The following is a 17,032-nucleotide window of genomic DNA, read 5'->3' as shown; positions in this document are numbered from 1 at the left end:
CAGGCACTTCCTTTGGTTAATGAGAAACCAAATAAACAGCCTCTGCCCCAGCTGGCTCCGGGAGCACCCCAGCCAGGCCCAGCCCTGCACTAACCCAACCTTCCTTCCCTCCGCCCTGCAGGCCCCGTGGCTCTCCGCCCCCTTCCTTCTCCACCAGCTCCCTACTTCCCTCATAGCCTGGTGACTCCTTGGCTGGCTCTCTAGGGCTTCCTGCTCTGGATCAGTCTCTCTCTCCTTCCTTCTCTTCCTCCTTCCTCTGCTGCCTTCTTCCCCATTTTTAGCTGCTGGATCTCACTTGCGCTCTTTCCCTGACATCTGTCATAGCCATCTCCACAGGGAGTCCCCCCCACAAGACCAGCAGGCTGCTCCAAGCTGGAGCAGGAAGGCTCCAGGCCCTGCCAGTCTGCCTCTCCGCTGTGGGATGGAGGCCAAACCCTCTTCAGGGCCCTCATCATACTCATTGACTTGAGCAAGTTACTCATCAGCCTGTGGGAGGTGGATCGGGTGTTCAAGGCTGCTGCAGCTTGTGGATATGGACTGCCAGCCAGAAGCCCCCAACTATGCCATGGTGGTGGCTATGGGGTGGCCCAGCTCAGAAGCAAGATTCTTCTGGCTGAGAGGTAGACTGGGCAGCCTGAAGCAGGCCCGATACCCAGTAGGCCGCAGCTGAAGCTCAGATCTTGGGAAGTTATTTCTATTCACCTCCAGGCGTCCTGAGGCAGGGCAGGGCTGGGCCTGCCAGCAGGTCCCAGATCTATCCCCAGCTAGGTGGTGGCAGTACTTGTGGACACACCCAGGTCCCCATGGGAACATCCCCTCCTCCATCAACCCTCTCTAGCTGAGCCTGTGCCAGACTGGGCAGATGCCCATGGCCTATGCCACAGAGGTGACAGGATGAACAGGGTAAATGGCCCCAGGCTCCACGACAGCAGAACAAGAGAACAGAAAAACCTGGGGTGAGGGGAGTGGCAAGAGAGGCATAGGGCACTAAAACATCTTGTTCCACTAGGATAGCGACCCTCTTCCTGTACGTGCCCCAGTTACCAGTGGTTTGGGCACAGGAAAGCACACACATATACACCCCACCACACAAACACACACAACTCTCACACTCCATTTCCCAACATCACGACACCATTTTACACCCATTTCTCCATGTGGTTAATTTTTTTTTTTGTTCTCATTTTTTTTTTTTCTAAGAAAAAAGCAACAAGAAAATAATTCAGAGTTTATACAAAACATCTTTACATTATTTTTTTCCAAAAAGACTAGTATTTACACAAATGGCAACAGAAACAAAAACAAAAACCCCTCCGACTGCCACCTGGAAGGGGCTGGCTGTTCTGCTCCCTCTCCCACCTGGCACCGGGGTGGGCAGCTGGCCAGGAGGCAGTGTGGAGGTGGATGGTGTGAGGCCCAGCTCCTTCCATGGCTGCTCTGGGAGTGCCTGCAAGGCACACTCAAGTGGCAGTCTGTTAGCAGCTGTGCTGGCAAGGAACTGGGGTCAAAGTGCACGGCGGGCTGACCCAGCCCCAGGCAGCCTCTTCCTCTTTCCAGGCCCCAGCCCAAGACTGGGAGAGCAGCAGGAGCTGGGTTGGGTGGGGGTTGCCCACCTGTGCTAGGACCCAGAAAAGGAGTAGGCCACCTGGCCTTATACCCGCTTAGGTCTCCACCCTGGGCCTCTGTTTCCCCACCAGGCCAAAGGATGCCAAAGGTAAGGAGAGAACAGTGCGGGGGGTGGGGGAAAAACTCCCAGCTCTTCAGGGCAAATAGCCACCTGAGCACCTCACCTCCCTCCACCCCCCATGAGGTCATCTGCCTGCAGCAGCTCTCCTGTTCCCCAGGCAACAGCCAATTAAGACATTAATTACCGTGAGAGTGAGGGAGGCAGGAGATGCCCAAGAATCCCACAAGGAAGGGATTTTTTTTTTTTTTGGTGGAAGGGTGGCAGTGACTACCCCATTGCCAGTATAAGCTCCGTAGAAGGAGGGTCAAGAGGGGAGGGTGGGACACCTTGCCCAGAGGCACTTTCCTCTTCCCTCATGGACAGGAACAGCCCTGGCCTGCCCCTTACCCCGCCAGAAATACCAAGGAGTCTATAAAAGAAACAGCATCCTAGGCTTCCTGGCTGACCACATTGTGCCCCAGGCCCTCTTATACTGACTCGGGCCAGGCTCACAAAGCTTGGGGAGGGGCTGCCTTTTACATTTGTCCATTTTTCTTCAAAAAACAGATGAAAATGAGTTGACAGCTAAAAAATGAACACAAAAGCATTAAAAACAGTGATGATAGCGGACAAGCAGTCCTGGGAAGGGGGCAAGGGGGGCGAGGGAGAGGCAGGGCCAGGGAACAGTCTCCCCATCTGCTGTCCATCAGCATCCAGCCCTGCCCTCCAAGAAGGGGCGCCCCCACAGAGCCCAGAGGCCTGGCCAGAGGGGGAAGGCACAAGAGCATGGGGGTTAGGGGCACAAGCACCCCCCTCCGAAGCCCAGGGGGCAGGGAAAAAGGGGGATTATAAAAGCCAAGAAACTACAAAACTAAATACAAAGGTGGGCACAGCTGGCGAGGGGAGGGGGCGTGGGGGCAAAAGGAGAGGTCCGGTCCAGGCCGACTGTCCCTCGAGGGCCTGAGGCCACGCCGTACACTCAGACCTTGTAGTAGATGTTTGCTGGGCTCTGGGGTGGCATCTCCTGGACGATGTAGACGGGGTGCCCGTAGTCCCCACTCACCTTCTCATAGTGGGGGCAGTAGTTGTTCTCTGTAGTCCGTAAGGGAATGATGATGTCGCTGGGCTCGGTGCCCGCTGTGCCACTGCCCCCCTTGGGACTGGCCAGGGTACTGAGCGAGAGGGCAGCCGCCCGCTGCTGCGTGTGCTTGCGGTGCCGCTTGCGTAGCTTCAGTAGCAGGACCGTCAGGAAGATGATGATGAGCAGGAAGATGACGCAACCAGCACCGACGGCCGCGAACAACGCCACCTTGGAGTTGAAGAAGCCATCGGGGTCCCCGCTGCCGCCCCCACTTGCACCTGGGCCACTCTTCTCTTCCTGGTTCACAGTCTCTGAGGAAGGGAAGGGAAGGGAGGAATTTCAGGCCAGGCCCAGCTTGCATTTCTTCAGAAACAGGACAACAGCGCAATGGCTCCTGAACTCTGGGAAACACATATATCCTTACCATGCTTGCCATCAGAGTCACCCAGGGAGCCCCGACCCCCAGGGGCCTGTGTGGCCATCTTGACAGTGTTGTCTGCCTCCTTGCTGGGCCGGCTGGTAGTCAGCTGCTCAGGCATCACAGCATTGGGATCTGAGGGTGGAGGGAGGACAGGTGAGAGGAAGGGACCTGGCCAGCATAGGTGCCCTCAGTCTTCAAGGGTGGGCCAAGAATGGCCTGGATACTGTAACCCTATGCCCGTTCCCCTACTCCTAATAAACCTGCACCCAGCTAGGAACATCTGTTCCAAAGGCCTTACGGGGTGGGGTGGGGGCCCCTCAGATTAGGCACTCACCTTGCCCAACCTTCATGATGATCTTCATGGTGCGAGTGCGGCACACACCCCCCTCCCGGTTCTCCAGCCCCTCCAGGCTTCCATTGGATGTTGCTGCAGGAAGAGGCCAGAGAAATCACAGAAGTCAGGAAGAGAGAAAGGTGTACCGGCATTACCCAGAAACTCCAGTGCTGCCTCAGCCAACAGGGATAGAAACTGCAGTCGGGAGAGACAAGTAGCTCCCAACTACCAATGAACCTGTTCATTTTCTTCCCTCCTACTAGGAACAGAGTGGCCTAGTCCAGCCCAGGCCAAGAACCAGCCCCCAACCCCAGGAGCACTGCTCCTGTATCTGAGCAGGCATAGCCCCTCAGTAAGGTCTGCCTTCCCCTGGGAGAACTTGTTCAGAGGCAAAGCAATTAAAACCGGGATCATAGTAGGGGCTTCTACATAGCCTGAAAGGAATTCTGCAGTAGGAATCAAGAGAACTGGGTTGGAGTCCTGATCCTATCTCTAACTCACTGTGTGATCTAAGGCAAGAAGCCCATTCACCCTTTGGGGCCTCAGTTTCCCTTGAAGAAAAAGGCTGAATAGCTGGCTGATCCCAAAGGGGCCTGCAAATGCTGCCATTCCCAAGATTAGAACTTCGGTGGGCAAAGAAAATAAGAGAGAAGCAACATGAATTGGAGGCCTCTCCTGCCCAACCCCTGGAGCCAAGGTGAGCTAGTGGCAGGCCACTTGGGAAATGTTGGGGCCAGAATTCCAAGGCCAAGCTAGGAGAAGAACATGCCAGTCTTCAAAGAAGACAGATCCGACAGGGCCTTAACTATGTGCAATAGCACTGCACAACCTAGAAGCTCCCACTACTACAGGAGAGGAAAGAGTTAAGCCCAGGGAGAGAACCAGAGGATGGGATGGGCGGGACTCACAGGTAATGTAGTAATCATGGTGCTTCTTGAACTCCAGGCCCATGTAGTTGGGGCTGAACTCCTGGAACTTGATGGTAAAGCGTATTTCCTGCTCTGGCCTATTGCAGGTGACCAACACGTTGGGGTCGAGCACCGTGCTACAGGCAGCTGCCTGCTCAGGCCGCACCAGGTACAGCTTGTAGTACTCATAGGGCCGCCCTGCTTCTGCTCGGGGGCAGATGATGTCCAGCTTGTCTCCAATCTTGGGATAGATCACCAAGCCCTTCCCACTCAGGAACCTGCCCAGAAGGAAGAAGATGGTCAGCCTCAGGGTTGGAGGTGGCCCCAGGCCATTCCAGAACCAGGGAAGCGGAGGAGAGCCGGGCCGGGCCTACTGGGTGGAGATGGCAAAAGCAGGCCTTCTGCCCTTCCTCCATCCTCAGGCTGGGGGTGGGGACAGAGAACCACACTCCCAGCAGGGTGTGGAAGGGGTGGCCCATGGGCAAGGCTGCCAGGCTCTGACTGCTCGGCAGGGTGGAGCACTGCCTGGCTGGGGGAGCCCTTTGTCCTAATGTGGCATTTCCGCAGGGGGCTGACGTGGCTAATGGGCTGGGTACCAAGGTGTCAGGCCCATGCTACCTGGAGGTGGCAGCCTTATACTCCCACTCCCAACAAACATTCCTTCATGACCACTGCTACCGCCTCCCCTATACCCACACACACGCACACACGCACACGCACACACACACACACACATACACACACAGAGCAAGTCCACACATGTCTTAGTCACCGCCCCCATAGCTCCCAGCCAAAGGCTAGGGGAGCTCAATCTGTCTGGGACCCATGTCGTCTCCCCCATCCTTACTAATCTTGGGCATGATGGAAAGATCGAAACAGGCATCGCCTGGAGCCAAGGGATGATGGCCACTGTCTCTGGCCAGGTGCGGCTCTCCTCATTCCCACTGCCCATTGTCCTACTGGCAATTCATTTCACCTTCAAAATGCAAGAGCCTGAATCCATAAACTTGATTTATCTCATTCCTAAAAAGAACAGAGGAGAAGAGAAAGGGCTCAACCAGAGATAGCAGATCACAGAAGACAGGGCCTCAGTAATTCCACGCATCTGTATCCCAACCCCTCACTTTTATGGTGGTCCTACTCTAGCTCCTGAGAGGAGATGGACAAATGCCTTTTGAGCCAGGTTCATGTTCTAATCCAGAAGGCCAGGCATTGGGGGAAAGCAGGGAGAGTCAGCTGCCCAGGACTACCTATCCATAGGACTCTGTCTGCCTAAGCACACAGAAAGAAAATGGTGCTCTGTTGGCCATTTCTGAACCTGGACGGGCTGGTGCTGAGGGCAAGGCAAAACTATGTAGGAAAAAGAACACAGACTTTAGAATCAGATTCCAAAGCTAGGCCCTTACTAACTCTGTGACCTCAGATGAGCTGCCTGATCTCTCTGAGCTTCAGTTTCCTCGCTTGTAAAGTGAGGGTGGCAAGAGCCCCTACCTTCCAATATTGTGGTGGGGAGACAAGGCAGCACATGGAGAACACATAGCATACAACAGGTGTTCAAAGCAGTCTCCCAAGAGGCAGGAGGTCAGTTAATAACACTAAGTACCTATGAGCTCAGTCTCATATTTTAGAGCGGAACTGGGAAGAGAAGATATGGCTCCATCATCTAGGACTTTACTGTCCAGTTTGGGTTATAAAACTAAAAAGCCCACCCCCTAGAGACAGACAGCACCAGGCTATCTGTAGGTACGTCTGAGGATGATGATTCAAGCAGAAAGGGCTGGAGGCACGGAGAGGAAGCAGATAGCACATCTGACCAGGATGGTCAGAGATGGATCCACAGGAAAGGCAGGATGAGAGTGGGTCTTGGGTGAGGAATAAGAAGTCAACACACAGCAAGAGTAGACAGCAGTGGACCGCAGTGGCTAGGACACAAAGCCCAGTCCAGTGATTGGTCCAGCTTGGCTTGGGAGTGAGGAGAGAGGAACAGAAGAAGAGGTAGAAAATTTCACCTAGGGCCAGACTGAAAGGCCTTACGGGTCACCTCAAGCAAGGTGGGTATCATCTCATTGGAGACAGGCTCTCAGAGCAGAAAGAACAATGGAGGGCTGCAGGCAGTGCTTAAAGAGAATGAAGCTGACAGTGTCAAGCACCAGTTCACAGGCTACTGCAATCATCTGAGAAGAGAGTGGTTCCATTTCCTGAGGGCCCATTACACCAAAGGGACAACAAGCAATAAGGGTCTACTGGGAGCTCTGGGAAAATGCCTTTGCAATGCCAAACCTATGTCCTCATCGGAAGGAGGGAAATGATACCTAAGTAGGTGAAGAGGGGAAGTAACCACATGGATGAAGTGGATGAAGAAAAGCAGCCCTTCCTGCGTGTCGAGTGAGGCTCCACCAAGTTGGGAGCTGCCATCTTGATGTGCAGGAGGGTAAAAGCCAGAATGAGATGGCCTCCCCACTAGTACCTAACTATATGGGGCCCAGAAAGGAAGTAGGCAGGGGATGGAAGCCTGGAGAAACATTTCAGATACAACACCCTGTCCCATGCACCATACAAAGCCAACAAGTTTCCCCAAAGCCTCTAGAATTCTCCAGGCATTTCCCCCTTTCCAATGCTCACAACAGTTCCATCCAGATGGGAGGATTAGACAACTGCTTACATCTTAGAACCAGCAGGAACTGAGGAGTCCAGGCCCTTCATGTGAGGGAATGAATGATCAGATGAATGTCCCCATTGAAGAGAGGGGTCTAAACTTGCCCAGGACAGTAACCCTATGGGTCTAAGAGGGCCTAAAACATTGCCTGAATCCTTGTACAGTTGCATCTCAACAACACATATATATATATGCAGCTACATAGAGGGCACGGAAAGGGAGACAAGCCAGCTCACCTTTCTAACCACTCGGTTCTGGCTTACTCACCAGGGAGTCCTGTCTGCCCCAAGTGCAGTCTCCCATTGCCACCCAGACTCCGGAGCCCTGGAATTGGAACAGGGCTTCTAGCTAATTGGGGTTCTACCTTGAAGCCAGAGGCATTGAGGAAACAGATGTCTACATGATGGAGGAGGGGGGAGAAGAGAGAACTATTGCCCCCAACACCCCTCAGAGTCTCTTCAACCTCAGTGAACAGACTTCATAAATATTCATTAGTTCATTTGCATAGCAGCTGGCAGAGGGAAACTCACCTTCCCCTAAAGTACAGAAGGGAGCGGAGCCTGATGAGACCTGCCTTCCCTGACTCTGATCCTCCTGTACTGGCAACTTTCTTAGCATCTTCCCTACCACTGGGCAAACTTCATCTTGGCCTGTCAGAAGCCCAAAAGAGTGGTGAGGGGCCACGAGGGATGGGTTTGTAGCCAGTGTGAGTGAAGCCCAAAGCTAGGTATAACACTAGTCATACTTCAAAGGGGGACCCTACAGGTCTTTCCTTTTACCAGATTAGGAGTAGGAGTAAGGGAAGAGGAGGAAGAGATGTACCCAAGTGAAACTCTTTATCCCCCACCACCTTACTTCCCCCCACCTCATGACCAAGCCAAGCTTTCCTGCCTGGGTCCACCCCCAGACAAAGCCCTTTTCTGAAAAATAAAGGGATTGACATGGCCCAGCAGGAAGCCTGAAGCAGGTCGCCATGGTAACCCCTGAGACCTTCCCTCTCCAGCCTCTGATAGCCCTGGGACCCCAGGGAGCCACTCCAGGTAGTTAAAGGACTTGGGGGAGGCAGCCTAAACTATTTCACCTCTTCCCCTCCACCCTAGCAGAAGTTCTACCTTCAGCCTTTCTACCTAGCTTAGAAGCTTAGAAGCCATGCCATGACTGCTACAAAGAATCCTGGGATATGAAAAGCCTGAAGGGTCTGGGAACAGTTGCCTCCACGGCCTTGGACTGGCCAGAAACCAACTAACCAATAGCCCCCTCCTTGTTTTCTCCAGGTAAGCTCTTCTCCACCCATATGAATACAATTTACAGGGGGCGGGAAGAGCTTGCTGCTAGGAGGGTCTTGCCCAGAAAGCTGCCCATATCCCACCAGGTCTATACTTCTTTCCCTGTCACTCTTTTCTCAGGCTCCAGCAACTTGTGGCCAGATAATGGCCAAAGGGGGAGCCTGGTTCTAGGCCATGCAAGCCCAGGTCTGGTAGAAGACTCTAGCCTCAACCTCGATTCAGTGACCCCATCACCACTGTGCCTGCACCCCACAGGGTGGCAAGACCAATGGAGGACAGACCCCAAGCCAGAGCTCAAGTCTGCTCTCATCCCAGCTAGGGTGGGGAGCCCCCAAATTAAAGGCTCCTCTTTCACTCCCCCAGCTCCACCCAGCCCCCAAGGCTGGCAGGAGCAGGCCTGGCGTGTCCCAGCAGTGCCCGCCCAGGCGTGGGTGGGCAGGAACAGCAGCTGGGTCCTGGCACACACAGCTCTGTCGGAGGCAGGGAAGCCAGGAGAGTCCTGGAGGAAGTCACCCTCCCCACCTCCACTGAACTATGCCCTTCCGTCTGCCCCACCTGGCTAAAGCTAGTGTCCATTAGGAATTTAACATCTACCTCCCCGATGTCAATGTCCGCTTTCTGTGGGGTCCCTGAGAAGAGAGATTCTTGGCTCAGAGAGGAACCAAAGGTGCTACTCAGGGCTCTGCAGGGAGTGTGCAAGGCAGTGAGCTGGCTGCCTTTAGTTCAGGTCACCCAAGCAGTAGGCCCCGGGAGGTAGGCCTAGCAAAGTCAAATGAGGAAGTTGGAGCACTGCTCACCCCACACAGACAGGACCTGAGTCACAAGGACAGATGCTTGCACACTTGCCAGGTGAGAGGGGAACTCAGGGGCAGGGAGCCAGGCCTCTTCCCAAACCCCACCTTGAATTCCTGTCTCTCCTACATTTCAAGGCAGCAGGAATGAATGGCACACAGCACAGCTCCGCCCCCATAGGCAAGTCATTGACTGACCTTAGACAAGCCACTTCCCTTGTCTGGGCATATGCCTTCTTATCTGGAAAATGGGGCCAATACCTACTTCCCAAGGCTGTTGGGAGCATCCGATGAGATCATATATGAGAATGCATTGTAAGTAGCAAGGTGCCGCCTGCCTATTAGTTAGCATGCCAAACACAGCATTATTTAGAAGTAAAAAGCTGAAGGAGCTTACATTCCTGGCTGCCAGCACCCTGACCCAAAACAATGCCCAGGAAAAACACCCCAGAGGGGCTACTATGGGCTGTGGGACAAGGAACCCAGAATGTGGCTGGTGAGCACCCCCATATCTCAGCTCCCCTAATAATCAGAGTGGACGCTCCCCCAAACCTGGTATTCCCATGGCAACTAGCAGCCTCCTGGCTGGCCCACTCTCTCTCTTTTAGTCCCTAACCCCAGAAAACAGTGATGCGCCATAGTATCCAGGGCCTACCCATCCGCATTCACCTGAGCGGATGAGGCAACAGAGAGCCCAAGGGAAGAAAGATAACTCTCGATTCAGTCCCCACCCCAGCCTCACAGGTCCTTCTTGCCCTTGCCCTGCTGCCCTTTGTGGGAGTGGGGAGGCAGGGGAACAGGGGACTTTAGGAGCTGCTGGGTTCCCATCACTCTCAGGCCTCCACCTGTGGCCAATCAGCCACAGAGTAGACGAGGTCAGGTCCCTAACCACCCCAGAAAAGGGCCCCCTGAGCTGGCCTCCCCAGGACTATGAGCTGGAACAGCTGTCTGGGGCTGGGGCCAACACTTTGGCTTGGAGCAGGCAAGCATGGGTTAGGGTCTGCAGCTGCCCCCCACCCATGCTGGAGTCAAGGGTCCCAGATGCCAAGCTGAACCCCCCCACCCCCACCCCCTTGCAGGGAACGTTTGTAATGTGATCTCAGGCACATTCCCACTCCCTGGAGGTGGGGGAACCTGAGTGGGGGGCAGGAAGGGGTCAGGATGGGACTGAGAGACTGAACTGCAGCAGCTGGACTTGGCTGAGGACTCAAGTGTGAGCCCTGCCGGCTGCCCCAAACTCCCAGGGGAAGAGGCTGCAGGAGGGGTCGCCTAGGACCATTTAGATAACAGCCTCACAACACACACACATGCACGCACACACACACACACACACACACGCAGGCACACACAGAGGTTCCTAAAAAAAACTCAAGCAGGACCGAACCCATCCCCCTACCTTGCGCTCACGGGGCAAATCTGACACGAGGGGCCGAGGAGGCAGAAGCTCCTGCCACTCAGGGACTAGCACCCCAGAAGGCCCCAGCACCAATTTGGGAAAGAGGCTGAGAGTTTGGGGCCAGCCCTTCCAGCTTCCCCTCCCAGTCAGGACTGGGGCTCGGCCGCAAGCACCTTGGAAGCTGGAAGCAGATCCCCAGCCCCACCACTTCTTTATTTTTATTTTTTCCCAAGGAGGAAGCAATTAAGCAGGGTTTATAGGCACTGGGAGATTTTCTTTTTTGGGAGGGGGGTTGCCAGCTTCTGACAGGGCTGAAAAGAGAGACCAAAAGCTGGGAGAGGAAGAGGGGAGGGAAGAGAGCAAATGAGTCTGAAAGGGAGAGCACGGGCATGTGCGAGAAACAAAAGGACTTGAGAAAAAGAGGCAGAGAGTGACTAAGAGTGAGAGGGAGTGTGAGAGTGAGGCAGAGCAGGCGAGCCTAGCTGGAGAGGGGAGGTGAGCACTGCTCGCAGAGGGTGTGAGAGGGCGAACTGACTTGGGCCTGAGAGGAGAACTCGGGCAGGAGGCAGAGAGGGAGGGAGACAGAGAGGGACTGTTTATTTGAAAGGCTTTGGCAGCCTGAGGGTTGGGTGCGGTGGCAGAGGCAGCCCCCAGAGCTCCAGGAGAGGTGAGGGCAGTTCCTCCTTCCTGTCCTCTTGTTCCCCCACACCACACAAGCCAACACACACAGGCAGTGGCTGCATTCTAGACCCCTGAGCCTAGATGGAAGGGGGTGCAGCAGGATCAGTCCCTGACCCTTCCCAGATCTACTCAATTACAGAATGGAATTTGGACAGGTTCTAAGGAGTCTTCAGCCACCCCCCATCCCCAGCCCAAAATGCCTGCCCTCAGCTTGAGGTGGATGGGGAGGGGGGTCAGAGAGGACAGCACCTCCCAAAACCTGTAAACCAGTCCAGAGCACTAAAAGCTCAGAACACAAAAAGGGAGAAGTGCAGACAGATCGTGTTTCTTCCAGCACCCCCAACTCTGCAGGAGGGCTCCTTTCCAGCTGTGGAGCTGCGTGCTATCTCTGGTTAGAGACCCGAGAGAGCAATTAGGTCACTCCCATGAGCCCCTATGATGGGCTACCCCAGGCGGATTTCAACTCTCCTTGCTCAAGACAGAGCATTTCCAGCCTCCACCCTTACAGGGGGAACAGAGTACTTCACAACATTCACCCCTGGGCTCAAGCAAACCAGGGCTCCCAGAGCATTTTGGGCCCCTGCTATTAGGAAAGTGCTGTACCCAGTTCTGCTTCTGGGTAGGGGAGAAATTCTTGCCAATCCCTTGCATTGTACCCAGGCAGAGCCCTCTACCCTGACCCTGGTTTAGCCATCCCACCAACCAGTAATAGGACTCTCCCTTAATCTGAGGACAAGAAAACTAAAGCTGCCTTCTCCCACTCCAGGGCTGGGAGATCAACCGCCCCTGGGACCCTAGAGACCCAGGTAGGCAGGAGCCTGGGAAGTTAGTGGGGGAGGGGGACCCAGCAAGAGTGGACAGGTAGAAATTTGAGATACAGAAATCAGTGAGCACGGATGGGGCAGGTCAAAGCTCCCCAGTTTCCTGCTAAGTGGGGTTGTTCGCACATTGCTGGGACCTCCAGAAAACTGAGAGGAAGAGCAATTTTGACCCTGGGTTCCAACCCGAGTCCTGGATGCCAAAAGAGAAGAAGGTCCAGAGGTCACTACAACAGCCCCAGCGACTTCCCACTAAAAGCCCAGAAACCACTGAGCCACCGCCCTGAAAGGTGTGTGTGTTGTTTGGAGGGGTTGTGTGTGTGGTGGCGGTGGGGTAGTTGTGCACGGTAAGAAGAAAGAAAAGAAAGGATCTCCTTTATATAACTGCCCCCTCAACCCCTTGGGGAAAGCTAAGCACAGCTCCCCAAACTGGGGGATACACTCGGGGGTTAAGAGGACCTGCCTAGGCAGGAATCGCTCCTTCCCCACCCACCTCCCTCGCCAGCACGGCCGACACTCTCCGCCCTGGTGGGCCCATGAAGCTCGGCTGCCGGCTCCATTGGACCCCCGACGGGCGCTAGATCGAACCCCCACCCCCCAGCAACCACTCTCCCACTCCGCCCCTCTCCACCCGCTGCCTTTGTGAGCCTGGGAGCAGCGCCCGCCTTTCTACCGCCCCGGCAGGGAGAAAGGAGGGGCGGGGGGCAAGAAGAGACGGCAAAGCAAAAAGCCTGGGAGGCAAACAGGGAAGAAAGAGAAATGAAAATGGGAGAAGCCCGAGTGGGGCTCTTTGGCGCTTCAGGGGGATATTGGCGCTGCCACTCGCACCAAGCGCGGGGTCCCGCTCTGTGTTCCCTCCATAGCTAAGCAAACGAGGAACCCATGTTCTGGCCTTGTCCCCCGCCCGAGTCAAGCTCGCTCCTGGAGGAGCTCTCAGCGAAAATCACCACGTTCCCAGGGGCCCCTGAGGGAGCTGCGTTCTTGCCTCCACTCAGCACTCCGGTGCGCGCTCGGGCGCCCGGATTCCCCAGCTCCGCCTGATGCGACCATCTCGACTTGATCCAGGACGTGCGGAGGCGAGGGCTGAGAAGCCCAGGGGTCACAACCCAGCCAAGTGCCCCTACCCCACCCCGCCGCACCCTGCTCAGCCCGCCCACCCTCAGGAAAACATACTCGAAAAAGCCGGAGACAAAATGAGGCGCCGCTCCTCCTCCGAAGACCTCCCCAAATGCACCCCGGGGCGTGCGGCCTCACCTCGAAGGAGTGCCTCCCACCCAGGGGTCCACAGCAGATAAGTTACTCACTTGGGGTTAAGGGAGCTCCAGGATACGGGTTCCAGGTTCTTAGCCAGCGGCGTGGCGAGCCGGCACAGCGCCCACACGACCATCGCCACAAGCCACTTGCCGAGCCAACGCTGCCCAGGCCGAGCCATCTTCCCAGGAGCAGGCTGCACTTCGGGATCCCCGGAAGCCTCCTCAGTAAAGCTCGCCTAGCCTTCCTCTGCCGCGCTGCGCTCGGAGCCGCTCAGGCGCCCATCCTCCGCAGCCGCCGGCCTTGAAGTGCTCCCCTCCCGCCGGCTTCGGTGTCGCTCTTCTCCGCCCGGCCGGCCAGGAGGACTCACTGGGCAGCCGCCCCCAACCCAGGCATGGGCTTCGGCCTCTGAGGGCTCGTTCTCCTGGGCTCTCCGCTGCCGCACGAGGCGCGACGGGGGCTCTGCGCCCCCGGGTGATCCCGCCCGATTCCTCTCGACTCCGCGAGACGGTTCGGGACTGCGCGCCCTCTCCCCGACGGGATCTTCTCGCAGAGGTCTCGGTGGCCGCCCCGACGCCTCGACCGTCCCGGGATCGCTGTCCCTGGGAAAAAGTGGGGGTCTCCCCACAACACAAGCTCGTTCCCCGGGCTCCCGATTGGGCCGCCCTGGCACGGGCTCCGTTCCTCCGGGCCACACTGGGACTCCGGGCTACGCGCCCCCCGACAGCTTCTACTTCAGCGCGGGCCCTGCTCGGTGCACTTAGAAGAGCGGGGAGATGCTGCCGAACGAGCCAGTCCCATTAGTTTGCCCCTCCGAAGCCTCGGCCGGGTAGCCCGGCAGCCTCGCGTCGCCGAGTCCTTGCTCCCGGGCGATCGAGCCCGAGGGTCTGCGGCCGGTGCGAGGCTCACACACTTCCCACTGCTGACCAGCTCGCATAGAGTCCCTCCGCTGCCGCTGAGCTGTCTACTCCCTTGCTCAGGCGAACGCGAGGCCAACCCTGCTTTCTTAGCCAATAGCAAGCTCCGTGGCGGGGTCCTTGCCCCATACCACGCCCCCAGAGTAGGAAGGGGCCGGGCTTTCAGGGAGCTCTTAAGGACGCCGCGCGCCCGATGGCACCAATCTGAGTGATCGGCTCGTGCGGTTAGGGTTGGGTACCGCTCAGTCTTGTTCCCAGAGCGCTCAACCCGTGGGAAGTTGGCACTCTCAAGAGCTGCCGGCCTGCTCTCCTCCCCACGCGTCTGGTCAACACCCCAGCCCACTGACCGGGGCCTGACAGACCCTGTCTCAAGTACCGCAGGAAAGTGCTTCCATTCTCTTTTTACACACAGGATTCCTGAAGTCCTGCTCTGTGCCCACCTCCTTGTCAAAGACAGCCTGTCTGCTCCCCGTCCAGTCCCACGTAACGCTCTGGTGGGCTTTCCTCCTCTCGCCCTCAAAACGTCCTGTCTGACTGCACTTGGATCTGGAGTCCGGAACATAAAAGTGAAAGCAGTGGAAAGGGGAGACTTGAGAGGGTCCAGTACTGGATCGGGGTTGGAAGCGGCGCGAGGTCCAGGGTGGGGTGGGGTGAGGAGAGAAGGCGTGTTCGTCGCCCCTACGGACCGGGCCTTCGGAATCTCAGGTTTCCGGGGAAGCTTTGTGGGACCTCTAAAGCCCAGATTTAGTCTTGTCCTGTCCGATGGCGCGGCCAAGGTCCCGGGATAGGCAAACGCGGGGAGAGAGAGCCGGTCAATAAAGAAAGACACCTCGAGGGCAAAGAGGAAAAAGCACAGGGCACGGACCTTTTGAAAAAGCAAAAGCGGGCATCCTGGCCCCGAGAATACTCTCCCGGCTTCGCCATCTGGGTCTTTGTCTCCCAGCCCTGGCCCATTCTCTCCGCCCCGCCTTGCCTCTTTGCTTATAACTTGGCTCGATCCCATAGCTCAGACCCTCCCGGTCCGACCCACTCTCCCTGGTCGGACCCCAGAGGACGTACCTACGTGCTAATGTCTCCCCCTGCTGGACTGCCATAGCACTGCGGGCGCCTGGGACAAACCCGGAGCTCCCACACGGAGCCTGGCATACCCAAGCCTGGCACACGCGCTTGAACACAAGACCTGTGACAGCCGTGGCCTTGGTAAAAACTGCCACCCTGTACGAGGAGGAAGGGAAAGAACTAGGAGGAATATCTGAGTTTGGGGTAGGCTTAGGGACTGCGAAGAATATACGGTCGCCCCACTGCTTCTTTATGGAGATAATTAGATGAGCAACATTCCCAAAGTGCTCCACCATTTACACGCAGTTTCATGTCCATCGTCACGTTTAATAGGTGACTGAGCTACTATGTTTCTCATTGGATCCTCTGATAATCTTTGTGGCCGTAGAGGTGGGAAGAGCCCAGATTTTCCCTTTTTATGTTCTCCCAAATAGAGGAGAAAGGGCAGGCCCTTGAGGGCGAGGTGGATCTGGGTAGGTAGGAAGGAGAATGAGCTGTTTGGGGTCTCTGAGCTCAGCTGGACCCTACATTGGGGTGTAAGGAAAGATAGATGAGAAGAACAGGGTGTAGGGACACACCAATAGTCTAGATGGGAGACTGGGATCCCCAGAGTGCATGGTAGGACATCAGAACCTGAATACAGAAAGCGGCCTTCTGCTTACTGAGTGCCTACTATTATCAAGAGCCACGTTAGATGCTTCTCCTTTCCTAACCCTTTGAAATGAGTTTCAGTATCCCCATTTTACCTACAGAGGAAAGTAACGCTCAGAGAGAAGTGACTCATCTGAGATCACCGAGCTGATCAGTGGGGAAAGAAGGATTTGACTCCTGGCACATCTGTCTCCAAAGCCTGTGGCCATTCCCCTGTACCATGCTGGCTCAAATTCCCAGCCAATCCTTGGTTCTTTGCTTCTTTGGTTCATTCCTGGTTAAGGCTGGTTCATCCCTGGACAGCGGCATCCTGGGGCTGGCCAGAACTCTTCCCTCACAGTCCAAGAGGTTGCCAGGCCTGGAAAGTTCGTCTATGTTCCTGGCAACAGCCAAGCATTCTTCTCATCTAAGACCACCACTGCCAACCCCAGAGCCAGCCTCGATTCTTCTTCCCCACCCACAGCCAGCATGCCCGGTGCCTCACAGGAGGAGAGCCCAAGGCCAGGTGGGGGGTGGGGGAGATGAGGCTATGCAGCCAGTCTTGGGAAACCTGGGAAGACAGAAGTAGTTCCTGAGTGTGCCAGCCCCTAATCCCGGTGGGCAGGGTGGCAGAGGAAATGAGGAAAAGACTCTTTATGTCCAGACCTGCTCCACATGCTAGTTATCCCCGCTTACAGCACAGCCTTTCTGCCTCAACCTGCCCACACGAGATACAGGGGCCTCAGGAGCAGAGCTGAGCCTACTCCCGGCCATGGCCAGGCCAGTGATTCCAGGTTCCCACCTCCTGCCCCACCCTGGCAGGGCCTCAGATGTAATGATTCAGGCCCCCGAGGTAGGGAAAAATTACTCCCAAGGGAGCCTGAGAGGAAGTCAGGATCTGTGGGTGTTGGGGGCTCTCTCATCCAAGCCGTCCCTATACCTCTGGCAGTCGCTCCCCACCCAAGCCTCCCAGGTTACTGTGTCATTACAGATGCAAGCACGCACACAACTATTAGGATTCTAGTCCACCAGCATTTCCCGAGCAGTACCTCTGTGCTAACCTCTGAGCTGGGCTAGCCCTGCTGACACAAAGAGCAGCATCAACAAGCCGTGCCCACAAGGAGCGCCAAACACTGA

At 56.1% G+C, this 17,032-nt stretch overlaps 1 protein-coding gene across 1 annotated transcript; it reads right to left on the bottom strand.

The window, feature by feature from the left end:
* Window positions 1-1,152: 1,152 nt before the first annotated feature.
* EFNB1 (ephrin B1) lies at window positions 1,153-14,283 on the bottom strand. The gene is made up of 5 exons (XM_017516389.1): window positions 13,343-14,283; window positions 4,411-4,688; window positions 3,503-3,595; window positions 3,172-3,300; window positions 1,153-3,058 (listed from the first exon to the last, which is right to left on the bottom strand). The coding sequence occupies exons 1-5, from the start codon at window positions 13,468-13,470 to the stop codon at window positions 2,646-2,648; spliced, it is 1,041 nt and encodes a 346-aa protein (XP_017371878.1). The 5' UTR covers window positions 13,471-14,283; the 3' UTR covers window positions 1,153-2,645.
* Window positions 14,284-17,032: the final 2,749 nt, after the last annotated feature.

This window comes from Cebus imitator, unplaced genomic scaffold (genome assembly GCF_001604975.1).
Source record: "Cebus imitator isolate Cc_AM_T3 unplaced genomic scaffold, Cebus_imitator-1.0 Scaffold582, whole genome shotgun sequence".
Classification (NCBI taxonomy): Eukaryota; Metazoa; Chordata; class Mammalia; order Primates; family Cebidae; genus Cebus; species Cebus imitator.
Note: the sequence above shows the minus strand (reverse complement) of the source record. Positions and strands in the feature narration are given on the sequence as shown.

What these genes read in the sequence shown, in the direction of transcription:
- EFNB1 (XM_017516389.1), bottom strand. Translation starts at nt 13,470, where the DNA reads ATGGCTCGGCCTGGGCAGCGTTGGCTCGGCAAGTGGCTTGTGGCGATG. An exon ending in CCATGATTACTACATTACCT is followed by an intron (nt 3,596 to 4,410) that starts GTGAGTCCCGCC and finishes CTCTTCCTGCAG; the next exon opens with CAACATCCAATGGAAGCCTG. An exon ending in TGACTCTGATGGCAAGCATG is followed by an intron (nt 3,059 to 3,171) that starts GTAAGGATATAT and finishes TCCCTTCCTCAG; the next exon opens with AGACTGTGAACCAGGAAGAG.